Genomic DNA, 20,224 nt, shown 5'->3' with positions numbered 1-20,224 from the left:
GGCAAGCTTAACTTCTCTGTGCCTCCATTTCCACATCTAGAAAATGGGGATGTTGATGATGATATTTACCTGATGATTTACCTGAGCGATGATGAGGAGAAAATACATATAAAAGGCCTGGTACATAGCAAGTTAGTATTAGCTATGTGTAATTAAGATAATATTCTGAACAACTTCGTGTATTTGGTGGGCTTGTTTTGGATGGGAAGAGTATTTAGTTGAAAAGCTGTATTGCTAGCCAGATATTATATAGCGTAATTCTGTAGTCTACACACACACATTCACTCCTTACTTTCTCTCAACCCTACTCTCTTCTCTTCCCCACCTCTTGTCTTCCCTCTCCTTCTCCCCCTTCCTGTTATTCCTACCCCTTTCCTTTTCTCTCCCCCCTTACCTATTTTCTCTTCATCACCGTTCCCCTCTTCACTCACCTCCTGTCTCTTCCCTGATCCTCCTCCTTTCCCCCTTCCTCTCTCACCTGTCCCTGCCTTTTCTTAACACTAGTTAGTATTTCCCCTCCTGCAGCCCCATTCTCTTCCCTAGCTCTCTCATCCTTCCCCCACCCTCCCCCCATCACCACTGTGTGGTTCTGTTCCCACCCCTCACCTTCCCTAGAAAGGGCAGAGTGGCTGTAATTGGATTTGTTGTGACCTTCATGCTTTTCATTCTGGTTTTCTGAAGTATGCATAATGTTACCAGTGAAAGTTTTTTGTCTTCTGCCCTACAATTAAGCTTTTCCTTCTTCATTTCTTTTATAACTGAGAGCCATTATGTAATGGTAGATTGTAATTCTGCATATAAAAGAGATCCTTCCCAATTACATTCTTTGTCAGACTCCTGTACTTTATTTCCCTACAAATAAGTAATTTCTTAGAAAAGGTTTCATTTCAGCTTATTAAAAACTGGTGGGTGTGAGGCAACACTGCAGTCTGAAGTTACAGGAAGAAAGGATCTGAAGTAAGGAGTTACATAAAGCAAGTTAAGATTTTAGTTCCTAGAAAGAATAAAACACATCTTCTAAAAGTGCTTATTTTATTCACAGAAAGGTTAAAAGAGAAAGTAAACTAGAGATAATATTTTTACAAGTTATCTGGAAAGCATAGCACTATAAAAGTGAAAGGAAGTATAGAATTAGATAAGCTGAATTTTCTTTTTTAGAACTTTTCAGCATAAGAAACCAAAAAAATTTTCCTTGGGTAAATATACATGCGTGGCATTTCTTTTTGTTCTTAAGCCTCCACAGACATGACTCACACATCATTACACAAGAATCTTTTAACCCTAACAAAACAAGTTCGAAATTCTAACTATTCTTCCTCTTACTGCTTTTCCTTTCCTTTATTTCTTTCCCGTTACTTTTGAAAATTTTGCCTTTTGTAGTTTTCATTGATTTTGTATGCAAAGTTTAGTTTGATTTTCCTCTAGGTCAATGTTTCTACACTTGCACAATCATAAGAGTCACCTGGGATATTTGCAAAGTAAATATAATGAATGATTCAAGACCCCATTGTAAGCATACCAAATAAGAATCTCTCAGAGAGCTTTTAAAAAGCTCCGCCCTCCCCACGTGACTGTTATTGCTACCAGGAAAGTTTAAAAAACACCAGTATAGGTAATGTGTAATCAATACACTTTACAAGATAAACTTTTATAACAAGTGAATCATCTGAATTTCTTTTCATAGTAATATAATCACTGTTGGCTTGAGTGTTTACTATAGATGAAGTATTCAAAGTATAATTTAAATTGTTTCCAACTTTAGCTCAATAAGCAATCATGGATTAATACAACATTTCTGTGATCCATTCAGGTCCTGCTCAGGTTCCAATGATGTCCCCAAATGGTTCTGTGCCTCCTATTTATGTGCCTCCTGGATACGCCCCACAGGTATGTTTTTATGTTTTTTCTTTTCATATTTATATGATAGGTATAATGGTATTCTCTTTAACTTTGGTTCTGATGAAAAATACCATTTAAATTCTGAGGCTTACCCAGTATGGTATATCTTCGGTAAATCTATTTATTTCAAGTATCTTAGTACATTTGGAAAGGAGGAAAAAATTATATTGGCAGCACTCATTTGGCCTTGTCTTTGGGTATTGAATTAAAAAAGGATTCACTCTACAGTTTTATCTCCTTGAATATGTGACTAATGTAAACAATATTTTAAGTTGTAAAGGTGCCTACACTGACTTTTTTTAATTAATCATTTGCTTAAAAATAACCCAAGACAATTTCTCCAAGTTTATTTATACAGTGGCTCTCAGACCCTGATAATAATTGTATGGCATATTGTAGTAAAGAGAAGAGAATTTAGACCACAACCCTAAGAGCTGAGGGGATCAATGTCACTGTACACGTGTAACCCTTTCTGCACAGTGGTTGGGAAGCTCTGACTTAAAGAATAAGGTGTGGCTAACTTACGTACACAGGCAAATTGAATAAAACTGTAAGGTCTGCACGTGTTCAATATCTTCCACTACTGAAATAGTCTATGTATTCTGCACTCCCTGCCTCAGATCCCTTTAGGGTAATAATTCAGTTTCTCTTCCTAGCACTGAATTTACACTTGAAGTTTTCTTCAAGCCCACTCTTCATTCCTTTCTGTTTATATCAGAATATTGGTGGGATATTGTGGTGGATTCCCTGCCGACTTTATGAAGCATACTACCATATGAATGATAGCAAAGGAAGAACGTGCTGGGAGGGGAGCAGGGAATGAGATTTAGGATCAGAAAACCTGGATTCCTCTCTTATTTCAAACCCTTGCTGACTGATGGCCTTGGACAAATTAATTTCCTAAGTCTCAGTACCCTCATTTCACCTATATTTAAGACTTTTTTCCTACTTAACCAGCAACCTCAGTTGTTATATACCAGGTATGTTTGTACTTCAAAATAGAAAAAAAGCCTCAGAAAAGGCGAACTGTTTGAAAAAATGATACATGGTCCATACACCAAGATTACTTACTTTACTCATAGATAAGCTTTGTAGCCATTTCTGGGGCCTGGTCCTTATTTTAGAAAGGGAAGGTTTTGAGAGATTGACATACTGCATAGAGGCAGAAATAATATGCCAACTGAACTAAGATATCAAATGGAGAAACAAAACAAAAAACTGTGAAATTTAAACACAAAGCAAATGATGACAGGAGTAGAAGGAACTTAATTCACTGTCAAATAGTACTAATTTATAGTCCCGAGGAGCATTGCACTGCAGGACAGAATAACACTTGATATTTTAGTGATGAAGTTAATGACTTACCAAGAAGAGTTTATAAACTGCCTGAATGGGAGTCCTGAAAGAAAACATCAAAAGTTTTTCTGCCATCTGTCATGGCTCCCCTAACTGTTTTTTATGGAATGTGTGTTGTTATGGTGATGAGGGCGTACATAATGATTGTAAATCTCATAATGTGGGGAAAGGGCCTGTATCAACTTCAGGAAAAGTTTCAGTTTACTCCTTTGAGCTGTGCTTGCTATTTCACTTTGGCTGTTTATGTCAGCATGCAGCAGTGAAGTCAGTACATTTTACAAAGATTCTGCAAACCAGTTTGATCTATCTTCTGTCTCTCCTAGGGAGAATAGCCAAAGGGCATGGGCAAGGGAGTGTGGGAGACTGGAAAATAGGAGGACCTAGAGATTTAGATGAGGATGAAGAGGTATAGTGAGAGCTGGAGAGAAAGGAGACTGTGGTCACTTACTGACATGTGTGTATGTGTTTGTAGATACATGAGATAAATGTTTGTTGAATGAATGGTTAGAAACAGCCATATTATTGTTTAAGAGCTTAAAGTTGGAGTAGTTCTGGGTTCAGGGTGAGACCATAGCAGTAGGCTGCTAAAAGTGGAGGGGGAAGTAAAGGTTGTAGGAATTGAGGATATCGCAGAACCCTAATGGCTTGATGGTGTTAAGAGGGGAGAAGGAAGTGTAGCATTCTAGTAGAACTAATAGAATACATATATTTCTGATCATATTATTCATTCAGCAAGCACTTTTGGAAGATCTGCCTGTGTGCTAGGTACTATTCCAGGTCCTGGGAAAAAAACAGTAAGCAAATCAGATTTATTATGAAACTTACATTCTGGTGAGGAAGACACACATACAATATAAAATGTCAGATAGTCTATACAACCTCCTTTCTCTGCAGCCCTTCTCAATTATGTCTGTGTTCAATAAAGGAAAGAAAACAGGTCGCTGCCTAATTAGAAATTAGCTGGCATCTGTAGTTAAGTGGGCAGACTATGCTGATAACCCCATTTAATTATGTCTTATTCTCTTATCTATGTTTTAATTTTTATTAATGTAAACTAATTTGAATATTTTATCATTTTTTTTCGTTTTCACAACTTTTTGATTTTATTTTAATCATCACCATCAGTGTACCCTGTGAAATTTGACATCTATTGGTTGGCCGTTTCACAGCAGCTAGGTCTCTGGAGACTTACCAGATAGTTTTGAGGTCTTTGAGGTCTCTGGCCTCCCTCTGAAGTTATTGGCTGCTTAGAGCAGTGATCCCCAACCTTTTTGGCACCAGATACCAGTTTCATGGAAGACAGTTTTTCCACGGACAGGGGTGGAGGGTGGATGATTCAAGTGCATTACATTCATTGTGCAGTCAGACCTCTTGTATTTGCAGCCACTTCTCAGCACTCGCATCACCACTTCAGCTTCACCTCAGATCATCAGGCATTAGAGTCTCATAAGGAGCGCAACCTGATCCCTCGCATGTGCAGTATACAGTAGGGTTCATGCTCCTACGAGAATCTAATGCCGCTGCTGATCTGCCAGAAGGTGGAGCTCAGGCAGTGATGTGAGAGATGGCGAGTGGCTGTAAATACAGATGAAGCTACGCCCCCTTGACTGCTGCTCACCTCCTGCTGTCTGCTGTGCAGCCCGGTTCCTAACAGGCCACAGACCAGTACTGGTCCACAGTCCAGGGGTTGGGGACCACAGGCTTAGAGCATTACTTGAAGTGGTAGAGTTTTCCATGCCCTCTTGGTCCTGGTCTGGCTCTTTTTGCCGCCTCCATCTACATCTTGGGTTTTTTGTGGGGTTTTGTTGCTATTTTTTTTTTTTTTACAGTAAAATACACATAAAATTACCATCTTAACCATTTTTAAGTGTCCAGTTCAATGACATTAAGTACATTTACATTCTTGCATTACCATCACCTCCTTTCATCCATAGAACTCTTCATCTTGCTGAAAACTGAAGTTCTGAATCTATTACAAAAACTCCCTATTGTCCCCTCCCCCAAGCTTATCTTTATATTTTAAATGTTCTTTCTCACCAGAACAGTGGTTTTAATTTCATAAGTAATTTAGCCATTTCTTTTTTAACCAAATGAGGTCTTGTGTTGTGAAACAAAAAAAGACACTAAAAGACCTACGGATTCTATGCCCACAAAGTGAGTAAGAACATGGAATCTGAAGCCAAATTGCCTAAGTTCAAATATTAGCTCCTTCTCTTACTACCTGTGTGACCTTGGACAAGTTATTTAACATCCCTGTGCCTCAGTTTCCTCATCTGAAAAATGGAGCTAGTAATAGTACCTACTTAAAGCATTGTTATGAAGATTAAATAGTTATGTACATCTCTTGAGAAACTTACAGTTACATTATAGAGTAAGAGATATGCATCTAGAAAATAAACATTACAATGTTATAAATATCAAACAAGTAATATATTTAGTAGAATAAACATAATAGAAATTATAGGAGTGAGAGGTCACTGGGATTGCAGGGCCTAAGAATGGATTCATGGAGGAGCAATCGAAAGAAACCTTCCACAGACTCCTAGCCCCACATCTCTACCAGCATCTGCAGTTACATGCTCTGCCTTCTCTTCTATACTCACAAACTCTGCTTCCTCGTCTGTAATACAGACAAACTTTCCTGCTCCTGTCCAGACCCAGTGCCCCCACTGGAGTACAATAACCCATCTCCTTTTGCCTGTTCAAGGACATTACTCTAGCATTTTTCTTCTGTCTCTTCTACGTCGTTAGTTTCTTACTCTCTGCTGGATCATTCTCATTAGTACATCAGCATGTTGTAATTGCTCTCACTAAAAACAACAAAACACTAACACAAAGTTTCTTGACTTCACTACTGTTACCAGCCACAACTCTATTTCTATATTCCCTTTTACAGCAAAACTTTACAAAACTGTGCTATTAGCTCTATTTCTTCCTACTTTCTCTGTTAAAACCCACTACAATGAGGCTTTGACCCTATAATTACGCCGATACTACTCTTATCAAGGTCACAGTGATGTCTATATTTCTACATGTCTTAGTGTTCATCTTACTTGACCTGTCAGCAGCATTTGACACAATTGATCCTTCCTCCTTGATACAATTCACCAGACTTTCAGACTGCACGTCTTAGTTTTCCTTCTGCCTTACTTGGTATCCTTTCCCAATCTTTCTGAAACCACAGACTAGTATATATTAAGTCTACTTGACATTTCCACTTAGATGTCTCGTAAACTTACCAACTCACCAGTTCAAAACCTGAAATTCCAAATCTTTTCCCCTCCAAAAAAACTTGTTCTACCCCACAGCCTTCCTCATCACAGTTAATGGAACACCATCATCTTTCCATAACTTCTTTTACTTCCGACATGGAATCATTGGCTAATCTTGTTGTTCTACCTTTAAGTATACGCAGAATGTGAGTCACTTCTCACCACCTCTACTACTACCACCCTAGTCCAAGCCACCAACATCTCTTGCCTAGATTACTGCAATAGCTATCTGAATGGTTTCCCTACTTTTGCCCTTGCCTCCCTACAATCTAATCTTCTCAAACAGGTTATATCAGAATTTCTGAACCTTAGACATTGGGGCAGGATAATCTCTTATTGTACGAAGTTGTCTGTTGTGTTGTAAAATGTTTAGCAGCATCCTTGGCCTCTTTACCCACTAGATGCCAGTAACACCTTCTGATACGACAACCGAAAATGTCACCAGACACTACCTAATGTCCTCTAGGAGGCAAAATCACCCCTGTCTGTAAAACACTAGGTTATATCACTCTTCTGCCCAAAATTCTGTGATGGTTTCTCATTCCACTGAGAGTAAATGCAGAAGTCCAGGTCCTTAATAGTAGCCTATATGGTGCTACCAGACCTGGCCACCCCATGCCCTCTTCATTTCTTTGATTTCATCTGCTTCTACTGTTTCTCTTCCATTCCTTGGGTATAGTCTGCCCCACTTCTACCTTAGGGGCTTTGTTCTATTTCCACTGCTCAGAACAATCTTCCAGGTTTCTGCATGATTAATTCCTTCACTTCCTTCAAGTTTCTGCTCAGATTTCACTTTGCCAATAAGGCCTACCCTGCTCACTCTATTTTGTTCTACAACCTGTTCCCCTCCCACAATATTTCTGATCCTCCTTCCCTGCTCTGCTTTTTTCATGCTAAATAATTTACTTTTGTTGGGTTTGCCTGTCCCTGTTAGTGTGTGTTCACCCACAAATATATTGCTCTGAGATTCTTCCTCTCCATAAATTATCAATTTCTTTGTTTTGTTCAAAAACAAAAATTTTTTTTAATGGGTGGAGGACGTAAAGTTAGATCTAGATTTGGGAGGAGAGATAGGATTATAGATTAAGGGGAAGCAAAGTGAAGAAGAAAAATTGCATAAACAAAAGTACAAGATACTGAAATGTATAGGTCAATGTGAAGACAGGTTTTAGTATACCAGCCTGATTCCAGTTAAGGGTTCAGGATTTGGTACACAAGCACGATATAACTAAAAAGGTAGTTTGAAACCAGGTTGGATAAATATGAGATACAATTCTATCAGAAGCAGGGAATCTTTTAAGATTTGTGAATCAGAAAATGATAAACGTAAAAGTGGTATTGTGACAGATACTGTGGTTTGGCTCTCTCAGAATCCATTCCAAACTCCTCCTAATGTCCCTCCCTGTAGAGGAACATTAGAGGCTAAAAAACTATAAACCATTCCCAGATACCCTTCAACTAGGGTTCTAGATATGATTTAGTTTCCGTCACTCTCATGCACTTGCCTGAGACTTAAATTCAGAACTGAGTTAAATAGGGAGAAAAAAGACTGAGGCATCTGTTTGGCTAGAAGGAAGGCATTGTGGTTCTAGACCTAGCACCTAAAAAATAGTGAATTCATTTGGTCTTCTAGTCCTGTGTTAGACAAGTCATATCATATTCTAGTAGTGAGGATATTTTAACAGTCTATTTAATATTTGTAATTTAGGCTTATCTTTACCCAAATAAGTGTGTTTTCTAGTATACATATACTTATTAAGCACATATATATTTATATACAAAATTTTCTGTCCTTTAGCACTTGAAGTTGTAATCATTTTCTGTTTCCTAAGGAAAGATATTATAAGCCATTTATTTGTTATACTTTGATAGTTATCATTTAAGTCTAAAAAGGTAAGGGCCCTATTTTGGTGGAGGGATTCCTAATCTTGAGATAAAATCTTATAGTTTTTCAGAGTTTCTTGTGTGTCTTTGCAGCTCTAGTGAGGTTCAAAGGTAATAAATCTCAGCATTTTTAAAAATCTAGTCCCACAGTGTGATTCCTATTTTTAAAATGTGTAATTTCTAAGCCCCAAAGCCACAGATATTTTTCTTTTTTTTTTTTTTTTTTTTTTTTTTTTTTTTTTTTGAGACAGAGTCTCACTCTCTTGCCCAGGCTAGAGTGAGTGCCGTGGCGTCAGTCTAGCTCACAGCAACCTCAAACTCCTGGGCTTAAGCGATCCTACTGCCTCAGCCTCCCGAGTAGCTGGGACTACAGACATGCGCCACCATGCCTGGCTAATTTTTTGTGTATATATATTTTAGTTGTCCATATAATTTCTTTCTATTTTTAGTAGAGACGGGGTCTCACTCTTGCTCAGGCTGGTCTCGAACTCCTGACCTCGAGCGATCCACCCGCCTCGGCCTCCCAGAGTGCTAGGATTACAGGCGTGAGCCACCGCGCCCGGCCCACAGATATTTTTCTTAACTGGAAGTTAATATATTTGGCATTTTTCTCCCTTGAAATGATCAACTATTAAAATTTTCCTAGTCATGGTCATAAGAATTTTGTATCTAAATTCTAACAGGTGGTTGATCTTTAGGAGTCTGGATGCAGGGTTTTTTTGTTTGTTTTTGTTTTCCTATTTGGTCTTTCCACAACTTGTTTTCCTGTAACCCCAGTCATAATATAGAAAAGGAAATTAATTCCTGATCTTCTTATGTCTAAACCAAATTACTGCATCATTAAATGCACATAACACATAGGATAAATACCTAATATCAGAGCTTATTGTTTGAATTATTATTTAGTTTCCTTAGTGTTTTAAAATGTATATTGAATTGTATAGCAAAAACTACTTCATGTTATTTAATGCTAATTCATATGTACCTAATGTATTTAATAAATTCTTTTCATGTTAACCTCTAAAATTTTTTAATTAACTTCTAATGGTATAAAAATTCTTCCTCTAACATTTCAAAAGATTGCCTACATCCTATGGAAAAAACTTTTAATCTAATGTTCATTTTGTAGGTTATTGAAGACAATGGTGTTCGAAGAGTAGTTGTGGTTCCTCAGGCACCAGAGTTTCACCCTGGCGGTCACACAGTCATCCACCGTACTCCACACCCTCCCCTGCCTGGTTTCATTCCTGTCCCGACCATGATGCCCCCTCCCCCACGTCATATGTACTCACCAGTAACTGGAGCTGGAGATATGGCAACACAGTACATGCCACAGTATCAGTCTTCACAAGTATATGGAGATGTAGGTAAGACATCTAAAAATATTCCTATTTAATTGAGTTGGATATTCTTTGCTTGGAGATAATAGAGTCTGTCATCATATCACATAAAAGAAACAACAAACAGTAATGATATCACAGTCAGTTTTCTGCTACCCAAGCACTGCGTTAGATGCTTCATCCTCGTGATCACTCTTCAAAGTAGGTGAGTAAACAAAAAATCAAAGAGGGGAAGTAACTTATTTGGTGGGGCCACATTCAAACAAGAGCTTTTTTCTCTTTCCTGTAGCCTAGGCTCTGAGGAAATTTCCAGCCAGTAGTAACCATGCCATTGTTAAATCCTGAAGGTTATGATGCCACGACCCAAAGTTGCTATTAATAGGTTCTGTGAGGGATTGAATAAAAAAAAAACCAAAGAAACAAAAAACAGAAGAAGCCATAAGCTCTGCCCTCACAGAGTTAATAAATTTGAGGGAAGAATAGATTACCATACACACACAAAATAATCATCTTATTCTTTCCCATGGCTTTAAACACTTTAAACACTGCATACTGGCAGCCCTCAAATTTATATCTTTAGCCAGAACATCCCCTCTGAGCCCCAGGCTTGTTTCTAACTGCCTACTTGATAACTCCATGTGGATGTCTCGTCCATCTCAATTAGAACATTTCTAAAACAGAAATCTCAACTGTGGATTCCCAGAACCTGGCTTTTTCTCTGTCTTCTTCCTCTCAGTAGGTGGTGCCCTAGCCACTCAGTTTGCTCACATGAAAACCAGACAGTCAAATTTGATTCCTCCTCTTTCAACCCCCACATCAATCAGTATCGGTTTTATTTTTGGAAGTTTCCCGATTTTATCTACTACTCTCCACTGCTACTCAAATTCAGTCCACCGTCAGCTCTTGCCAGTACAACTTCAATAGCAGAACTTCCAGCTGTTTTTCTGCCTCCATTCTTGTCCCCAATAATCCATTCTCAGCCGCAGTAATCATTTCAAAATATTAATCAGACTGTTCTATTTAAAAGATTTCAGTGACTTCCCATTGCATTTAGAATAAAATCTTAAACCTTTCCCAGGGTTTCTTGAACATGTCACTGTTGACATTTTGGGACGGATAAGTCTTTATTGTGGAAGACAGAACTGTGCATTTAGAATGTTTAGCAGCATCCCTGGCCTCTACCCACTAGATGCCAGTAGCACACAACTCCAACTCCTAACACAACGTTTTAGATGTTGTGACGTCTAAAAATATCTCCAGATATTGCCAAGTGACCCCTAGGAGCCAAAATTAGCCCCTTGCAAACCATTGCCCTGGCAAGGCCCTGCCCCGGGGCCCCTGACTGCCTTGTCCCACTGCTTTCCCCTGTTCTTTCAGTTTTTTGAAACTCCTAAGCTCTTCCTTACCTCATGGTCTCTGCACATGGTATTCTCTCTGCCAGGAATGTTCTTCCCTCTTTTCCATAGAAGATTTCCTTTATTCTTTAGACTTCAGCTTTCAAAGAGACCTTCCCTGGCTTACTGTATCAATCTCTAGCACTGAACCATGTTTGTTTCTTTCACAGAACTTAACAGAATTTCTTTTTTGTTGTTATTTGTATTGTATTTCTATCTCCCTTATTAACTATAAACTCCCTAAGAACTGAATCTGTTTATTCTTCGTTGTTTTTCTGGCACTTAGCAATGCCTGTCAGTTATGCTTAGTAAATTTACAGAAGAAATAACCTGAAACACAAATTTAAATTATGTAGCATAGCCTGTAAATAGTGAATATATTATTTACATCATATATATTTTTAAACTAATTTCTATTATTCAAGTAATGCAGATTGGTTCAGTAGGTCTGGGTGTGGCTTAACAGTCTTTCTGACAAGCTCCTAGGTGATGTTCATGCAATGGCTCAGTACACACACTTTTGAGTAGCAGGAGTTTATACTGCAAATTAGTTTCATCCTATTTTGTTTACTGCTAATTGTGACTTAGTCTTTTAAAATGTGTTTGAGAAAACTAAGTAAAAACTAGATATTACAAATATTACTATTTTGTGTTGTTAAAACCCATTGTTCTTCAGCGGGAATATGCATTAGAATACATGGATGTGATTCACAATGATGTGAAGGGCACAAATGCACAAACTAGCTACCCAGTGGTGGAATGCAAGAATCATCCTGTATTTGAGGTTATAAGCCAGAGAGTCTACCACTGGATCCTGATACCTGACAATGCTGATCTTCTAACCAGTAGCTGCCTCTATGACCCCTTTGCCATGCACATTTTATATGGATTCCCAGAGTGGAACCTGATCCAACATTTTACTGTTAGCAATACCATTATTGAGCCTGAACCTTGCTAGACACTGTGTTCATATATGTATTATCTTACTTAATCCTCAATAAAATTATGCAAAATACAAATGAGGAAACTGAGACTCAGAAATGTTAAGTAATTTCTGCAAGGTCACATGGCTAGTTGCTAAGGATTTTAACCCTCTCAGTTCTGTTTGATAAATTTTCTGCTCTTTCTACTACAACATATTCTTTATTTTAAGTGCTAATTGATTATAGTTGCTATGGTTTGTATCTTTTTTGTGGGGATCTAATTCACATAACATTCATCATTTTAAACTGTACATTTTAGTGGTTTTTAATATAACCAAAGTGTACAATTTAATGGTTTTTAGTATATTCACTATATATTAAATACTGTATTCACTACCACTATCTAATTCTAGAACATTTCTGTCATCCCAAAAAAGAAACTCTATCCTATTAATAGTCATTCCTAATCCTCTCTTCCTCCCACCCCCATACCCTAATATACTTTCTGTCTCTATGGATTTGCCTATTCTGGACATTTCAGATAAATGTTCATAGAATGTATGGCCTTTTGTGTCTAGGTTTTTTTGTTTTGTTTTGTTTTGTTTTACTTAATGTAATATGTTCAGAGTTCATCTATGTTGTCACATGTAGCAGTTCTTCATTCCTTTTTGTGGCTGAATATTGTTGCATTCTGTGGATAATACCACATTTTGTTTATTTATTAGTTGAGGGACTTTTGGGTTGTTTTCACTTTTTGTCAATAAATAGTGCTGCTGTGAACATTTGTGTACAAGTTTTTAGTTAACATATGTTTTCACTTCTTCTGGGTATATATATATCTCCCTGTGGAATTCAGGGTCATATGTTGATTCTATGTTTAACTTACTAAGAAACTCCCAAACTGTTTTCCACAGTGACAGCACCATACATTTCCACCAGCAATGTGTGAGGGTTACAGTTTCTCCACATCTTTGCCAAAACTTCTCATTGCCTGTCTTTTGATGATAGCTATCCTGAATGAATTTTGGTCTCACTGTGGTTTTGATTTGCTTTTCCCTAATGACTACTGATGTTGAGCATCTTTCAATATGCTTGCTTATTTGGCCATTTGTATATTTTCTTGGAGAAGTGTCTCTTCACATGCTTCACCCATTTTTAATTGGGTTATTTGTCCCTTTTTTTGTTGAGTTCTGAGAGTGTTTTATGTATTCTGGATACAAGCCCCTTATCAGTTATATGATTCGCAGATATTTCTCCCATGTTATTTTTTCACTTTACTCATGGTATCCTTTGATGCAGGAAAGTTTTTAATTTTAATGAAGTCCAGTTTAGTTCTTAGTTGTTTTTTTTTTGTTTTTTTTTTTTTTTTTATTGCTTGTGCTTTGGGTATCATACCTAAGAAAGTATTGCCTATCTAAAGCCATGCAAACGTACATCTATATTTCCTTCTAAGAGTTTCATAGTTTTAGCTCTTACATTTGGGTCTTTGATTCATTTGAGTTAATTTCTGTATATGGTGCAGGGTAGAGGTCCACATTCTTTCCATTACATGTAGGTATCCAAGTGCCTATCTTTTTTACTTTAAGTTATTATACGTATCCTTATAATAATCACTTAAAGAATATTGTACTAGTTTTCTTAAAATACTGCTAAATTAAAACTATTTCCTTTACTGAGGCTTTTAAAAAATATTTTTCTCATTACAGATTTTAAATTTAAATAAAAATAAACTTTGGAGACAATTGAATTAATATTTATCGAGCACATTGACTTTATCATCTTGCTGTGCGACTTTTATGAGAATGAATATATTCTTCTAAATCACAATCTTGAGTTTACAGTATCTGCAGATGTAATACTTTATATGTAAATTCTGTTATTATTAAACAGTCCAACTCATTTCTTTTTGCTAAGTCCTAAAACTCTTTTTCAGTGATGATTTGCTTTTTTGAGTCATAAAGGAATTTAGGCAGGCAGTAGTTTTCTTTCTACCTATTTTATATATTTGAATTCAAAGAGATGTGAAAAGTAGTAGCTACAAAAGAATAAAAGAAAAAGAACTGTGGACAGTTCAGTTCAAGTCTCATTCCTCACCTTCAATAATCATCATATACCACCAAGTTGTTTCCACGGAGATTAGTAGTTGGGGAAAGAAGGAGGAAATAAATGTCTCTGTAAATTTATTTGATATGTATAATTATAGTTAAGTCACAAAGCTTGGTTCTGTCAGTGGAGACACAAAAATTACTTTGTTTTGCAAAAATCTTCAAAATGTTTTATAATTTTTATGTAACAGATTTATTTTCTGTTCTTTTTTCCTGCCATAAACTTAGTTGGAGAAAGTGATCTTTTTAACATTTGTTTTTTATTTCTTCCTAGATGCTCACTCTACACATGGAAGGTCCAACTTTAGAGATGAAAGATCTAGTAAAACGTATGAACGTTTGCAGAAAAAATTAAAGGATCGCCAAGGAACACAGAAAGATAAAATGGGCAGTCCGCCATCTTCGCCCCAGAAATGCCCTTCTCCCATAAATGAACATAATGGACTTATAAAAGGGCAGAATGCTAGTGGTATGAACACAGGATCAGCAAAAAACAAATCAGGGAAAGGGAAAGGTGGTGCACAAATTGATACAGAAATTGAAGGTAACTATCTAAAATAAAATGCTAAACTATTCTTACTGATACTTTTCATCATTATTTAATCTACTAAAAGTATATTCTAACCTTTCAGTCATTTTTGTCATGGTCCAAATGAACTGTAGATTCATAGCCTAACACTTTCTAAATGTGAAAAAAACATTTTATGCTTTCTGTGTTAGGGGTTAGTTGAAAAAATAGACAGAAGAAAAAAACATTTTAGAACCTAAATCGTTACCAGGCTCCTGCGTTTGACGATTTGGGAAACCTCAATTAGTAATTTCATCTATATCATAAATTTTACTGATAGAGAGGAATTTCTATTTGATAAGAAAACTCAAGATAACATTAATCCAGATTCCTTTTCTTATAGTTCTGAGCCTTTATGCTGTTTTTTATCAAAAGTCTTTATTTCTCCCAGCTTTTTTAGTAAATCCCTGATAGCAACTAGTAATGTCATTCACCAATCTCTGCATATACTCTATAATTAGGAGAAGGTATTCTCCATTCCTTTCTTCAAAAACTCTTTTCTCTTAAAATCCCTATTTCCCTTAGATCCTTCCCCTAACTTGTGACTTTCACCATGTGTACTCTGAACAGTACTATTTGTATGTCCTAGACTCAATCTCTGTAAGATAAATATAAGCTGGGTTTAACAGCCTGTCTTTCATGTCTACTGTGTGGAGTTAGTACCCAGGTACTTTTGACTATAATGCTAAACCTCTTACTACTGCTTATCTTTACTCCTGTAGTTTCTATATGTCTGTTCTTTTGGGTTTCTTGGATACTGACCCTGTCTATTTTAACTTCTCAAAGTAGACCAAATCAAATTTTAACATCAAAAATGACTATAAAGCATACTTAAAATGCAATTTCATAAACACCAATAACCACAACTCTCTCAGTCCTTGAATGTGCTTATATAAGTTGATACTCTTGATTCTTATTATATTGAATTATCTAATAATGCAGCTAATTAATATATGACTAGGAACTAAAATGCTTCCAGCTTTGAGGGAAATATAAAAATGCAGGCCCTGTTAATACTTCCCATCTTCCTTTTCCTTAAAATTTTCATTCCTCACCAACCAATTTCAAATAATGCTTCAATGGCTTCAAGACATTTATAGTAACAACATGCAAAACATGTTCTTCCATATACTTGAGACCTCCTGATTGTTTTTTTCAGCACTGATGTTCAGAAGAGTTAACCTAAAGTTTTATATATATCAGTGGTGGCTATAAATTATGATCAAGCCAATTATATTCCTATTGTGGAAACCATGATTAAGGCATGTCATGAAAAAATACTTCATTAATTTATTAAGAGGTATGAGATTGGCAGATAACTTTTCAAAGAGAGAACATTTTTACAACTATGAATAAAAATATACTTTCTATAAGAAAAACTTATTGATTAATTCATATATATATGGTAGCATTATAACTAGTAATCACAGTTAAAATGGAAATAAAAACTGAAACAGAAGAATGCTGAAGGACCACAAACTGCTGAGTAGGAACAAAGGAGTAATAATTGGAAAACAAAAGTCTCAAATACCAACCTGGTGTCAGAAGACATATATGGGGGGAAGAGGGGACTGCATTTAAGTTCATTTTTTAAATATTCAATTTTTTTTCATAAGAAAAAGATGAAGAAACTAAAGCATTTGAAGCACTTCTTTCCAACATTGTCAAACCAGTGGTAAGTATCTCATGTATTTATTTTCTTGACATTTATATTTAGTATATTCATATAGGATTCTGGTATATTTTTATTCTGGCTTTATTTAACACTTTACTATATTTTAGAAATGTGAAGTCAATGACACACCATTATGGATCTGACATTGAGAGAAATACGTTGAACAGTGAAACAGAATATTCAGGCAATCCATTTTTTAAATGAGAATATGATGTATAATGATGTTACCGATCATTGGAACAGGCAGAGATCTAATAGTGTGGCTATAAGTGATTATCAATTCTTTTTAAATCCATTTATGTTATTTCCACATAAAATATATCCAGTTAACTCAGAAGTAAAAAGAGTTAAAGGTCAAATGATAAAAAGATTAGAAGATTAGTATTTCCTAGTCCTTTATAATTATAGATATAAGAGAGTAAATCAGAAAACCAGAAAAGAGACGGCAGCACAATTAGCTATGTAAAATTTTCTGCATATTTTAAAAATAGCCTAAATAAAGGCTGTAAACTGCTAGGAAAAAATATTTACATCAGGTATGAAAAAGTTAATATTTAGTGTTCATACAAATTGAATTTTTTAAACCCAATAAGACCACAAAGGGTTCTTCACTGGTAACCAAAAGAAATATAAATTAAACTTCTCTGAAACTGTGAGGTCCCATTTCTTAATAAAAACTACACAAGCACAAATGTTTGTTGCAGCATTAATATTAACAAATAGTAAAACAGTTAAATGAATGTGTAGATAAATCTTCATATTTTTACTAGACAAAATAATATAACCAATAAAAAATGTGATTATGAAGAATGTAGAAATACTCAGATGCTTTTGACAGAAGTAGGGGGAAATGCTGAATACAAAACTATTTGAACAGCATAATTACAGCTTTGCATAGAAAAGACTTTAAGAAAAGACTAGAAGGAAAAACACCAAAATATCACAGTAACTCTTTCTATTAGCCTTTTTCTTTCTCTGCTTTTTATAAGAGCTGTAACTTCATTTTAAAAGCAAGCTAGCAAGCAAGCTAATTAAGATTGACTCTCTCATATACAATATCTACTATTAGTATGTGAACTCTTATAGTAAAAAGATGTCAGTAATACATAAATCTATAGAGTAGAAATAAATTTATTTTTACTTACTCCTCCTACTTCATGCTTAGCAGTTTGGGTTTTCATTCAGTCCTATTTCAGTTCATTTGTGTGTGTCCATCCATCAGAATGTAGACAAAAATTCCTTTTGTCTTTATATGAAAATGGGGTCATACTGTACTTATTCGTGGCAAGTTTTTCCAACTCACTATGCTATACCTTAGCAATCTCTCTATATCATTACATTAGTCTTTGAACTACGGCATAGTTCATTCACATTCAGAAAATATTTATTTGAGCCTTTACTATATGCCAATACATGAAAAACAAATGTATAAACAAAATCATGTGTGATAATGAAGAGTGCTATTATAGAAATAGTAATACCATGAGAGTTCCAGAGAAGTGGGAGTTATGTTAAAAGGAGAGATCAGGAAGGCCTTCCTTGAGCTTCTAAAGAGTGGAAAACAGTACAAAACTTGGAAAGAATGGGAGAGGGAGAGCAGGAAGAAGTAAACATGGAGAGTTGAACAGATAACAAGAACCATTATCACTGAAGTATAGTAAATAGGAGGAAGATGTAGTGGAAGAAGTAGGCTGTAGGGGTTTTTTAGCCAGAATAAGGCCATTTAACATTGATAAAAATATTTTTTGGTTTACAAAACAAACTCTCTTTCCCACCCTCAAAAAAAAATACTTTGTTCTATTTTTTGTAGGAAAACAGATTAGAAAAATTGTTATTCTTAACTCCTTCTCCAGAAAGCCTTATTTTTTAATTTTGCCACGTTTAGGAAATTTGAATAAGCCAGTCCCTCATCTGATAGACTAGTATGGTCCTACTTTCTCTGAAAACACAGAAATAATAGATTTGGTTGCTCTAGCTTTCTTCATTCTAATTTGTTTTGTCTTAAGAATGGAGCATATACATGTAAAAAAATGTAAATGTACACAGAATTATTACATAATAATATAATAGCTAACACAAGTTGATTAATGTCAGGCCCTGTTCAAAGTGCTTCAAATGCACATGTGCATTATTTTCTTGAATTCCTGTGACGACCCTGTAAGTACTATTTTCCCTATTTTACAGATGAGGAACCTGAAGCAAGAGTGAGGTTTAGGCCGGGCGCGGTGGCTCACGCCTGTAATCCTAGCACTCTGGGAGGCCGAGGTGGGCGGATCGTTTGAGCTCAGGAGTTCGAGACCAGCCTGAGCAAGAGCGAGACCCCATCTCTACTAAAAATAGAAAGAAATTATATGGACAGCTAAAAATATATATAGAAAAAATTAGCCGGGCATGGTGGCGCATGCCTGTAGTCCCAGCTACTCGGGAGGCTGAGACAGGAGGATCGCTTGAGCTCAGGAGTTTGAGGTTGCTGTGAGCTAGGCTGACGCCACGGCACTCACTCTAGCCTGGGCAACAGAGTAAGACTCTGTCTCAAAAAAAAAAAAAAAAAAAGAGTGAGGTTTAATAAATAGTAATGGGCCTAGGATTAAAATTCAGGTATTGTCCTTCCAAGAGCTCTTTATGTCCTAGTGTATACCACCATATTTTTACTAGAAAAAGAAATTAGTAGCTTTAGTAGGATTAATGTTTGAGTGACATAATGGTTAATGCTAGCAGCATTTACTTGTTATAGTATATATTAAAAGTATAATTTTGAGAAACAAAAAGTAAATCTTAAAACAATTCTTTTAAAGAATTTCTTGTCCACCATTATGAGGAGGATGTAATTTAGTAAGATAATAGGCCCTATGTCCTAAAACTCAAAGTAATGCTGATGGTTTCATTTTGCTTTGTTTTATTGTAGTTTGTGTTTACAGTTTGGGTGACTATGCCTCTTTGATTAAATTACTTGTGAGCTGCAAAGTACAGGTCAGGGTTTTTGTTTGCTTGTTTAGTGTGTTTGGTTGTTTTTGCATGCTCTAGTTAACTTAGAGCACTAAATTAAATGTATTTGTTTACTTTTTGATTCCATAAATATTTGAGCACTTAGAAAAATGCCAGATGCTGTGCTAAAAGCTGGAGATGGAAAGCAAAGAACAGACATGGGCCCTGCCCCAGAGCTTAGTTTAGTAGACTAAGCATCATGCAATAAGTGTAAAGTTATAACTGTGAAGTGCCAGAACAAAAAGAGTGAGAGTGTGTAATAAGGAGACTAAACCTTAACAGGAATATCAGGGAAATTCCCCTAAGGAAGGATGATTGAACTGAAATTTAGAGAAAAGTAGTAGTTGGGCATTGTGGACAGGGGAGGAGAATGTGGGGACAATATTACAAACATAATGATGAGCATTTGAAAAGCATTGAACATGGCGTGTTTGAGGAGCAGAAAGGAAAGGAAAGGAAAAGAGTTCACTGGTGACTACAGTGTAGTATGTAGGAGAGAACATGGTGCATGTGCTAGTCTCATAGTCTCACCTCTTCATTCAGGAGTTGAATGACTTGGGACAAGTCACTTAACTTTTCTGAATCTGTTTCTTCTTTCATAAAATGGAGAATGATGGCATTGTATACCCTTGCATGCATGAATTAATTAACTGTATTGAAAGTGTTTGTCTTGTCATTTGTGCTTCCTTTAAATTTTTCTAAGTCTCATTTCCATCAAAATCTGCTGACATCTTTATTTCAAGAATGCTTAAAATTAAATGTCTTTTTCCTCATTACCTTCTTATTTTCAGAATCATCACCCCTTTTCTTTCACTTTTTATAG

At 36.0% G+C, this 20,224-nt stretch overlaps 1 protein-coding gene across 3 annotated transcripts in view; it reads left to right on the top strand.

Moving 5' to 3' along the window:
* FNDC3A (fibronectin type III domain containing 3A) overlaps nucleotides 1-20,224 on the top strand; it is a 135,568-nt gene that overhangs the window by 67,463 nt on the left and 47,881 nt on the right. For all 3 annotated transcript variants that reach the window (XM_069467714.1, XM_069467715.1, XM_069467716.1), the window contains 4 exons: nucleotides 1,811-1,887; nucleotides 9,541-9,778; nucleotides 14,448-14,717; nucleotides 16,358-16,416. In XM_069467714.1, coding sequence (XP_069323815.1) covers nucleotides 1,811-1,887; nucleotides 9,541-9,778; nucleotides 14,448-14,717; nucleotides 16,358-16,416 — 644 coding nt within the window. The remainder of the gene's footprint in view (nucleotides 1-1,810; nucleotides 1,888-9,540; nucleotides 9,779-14,447; nucleotides 14,718-16,357; nucleotides 16,417-20,224) is intronic.

Source organism: Eulemur rufifrons, chromosome 4, assembly GCF_041146395.1.
Source record: "Eulemur rufifrons isolate Redbay chromosome 4, OSU_ERuf_1, whole genome shotgun sequence".
Classification (NCBI taxonomy): domain Eukaryota; kingdom Metazoa; phylum Chordata; class Mammalia; order Primates; family Lemuridae; genus Eulemur; species Eulemur rufifrons.
The sequence above is the reverse complement of the archived record's forward strand: the minus strand, read 5'-3'. Positions and strand labels throughout refer to the sequence as shown.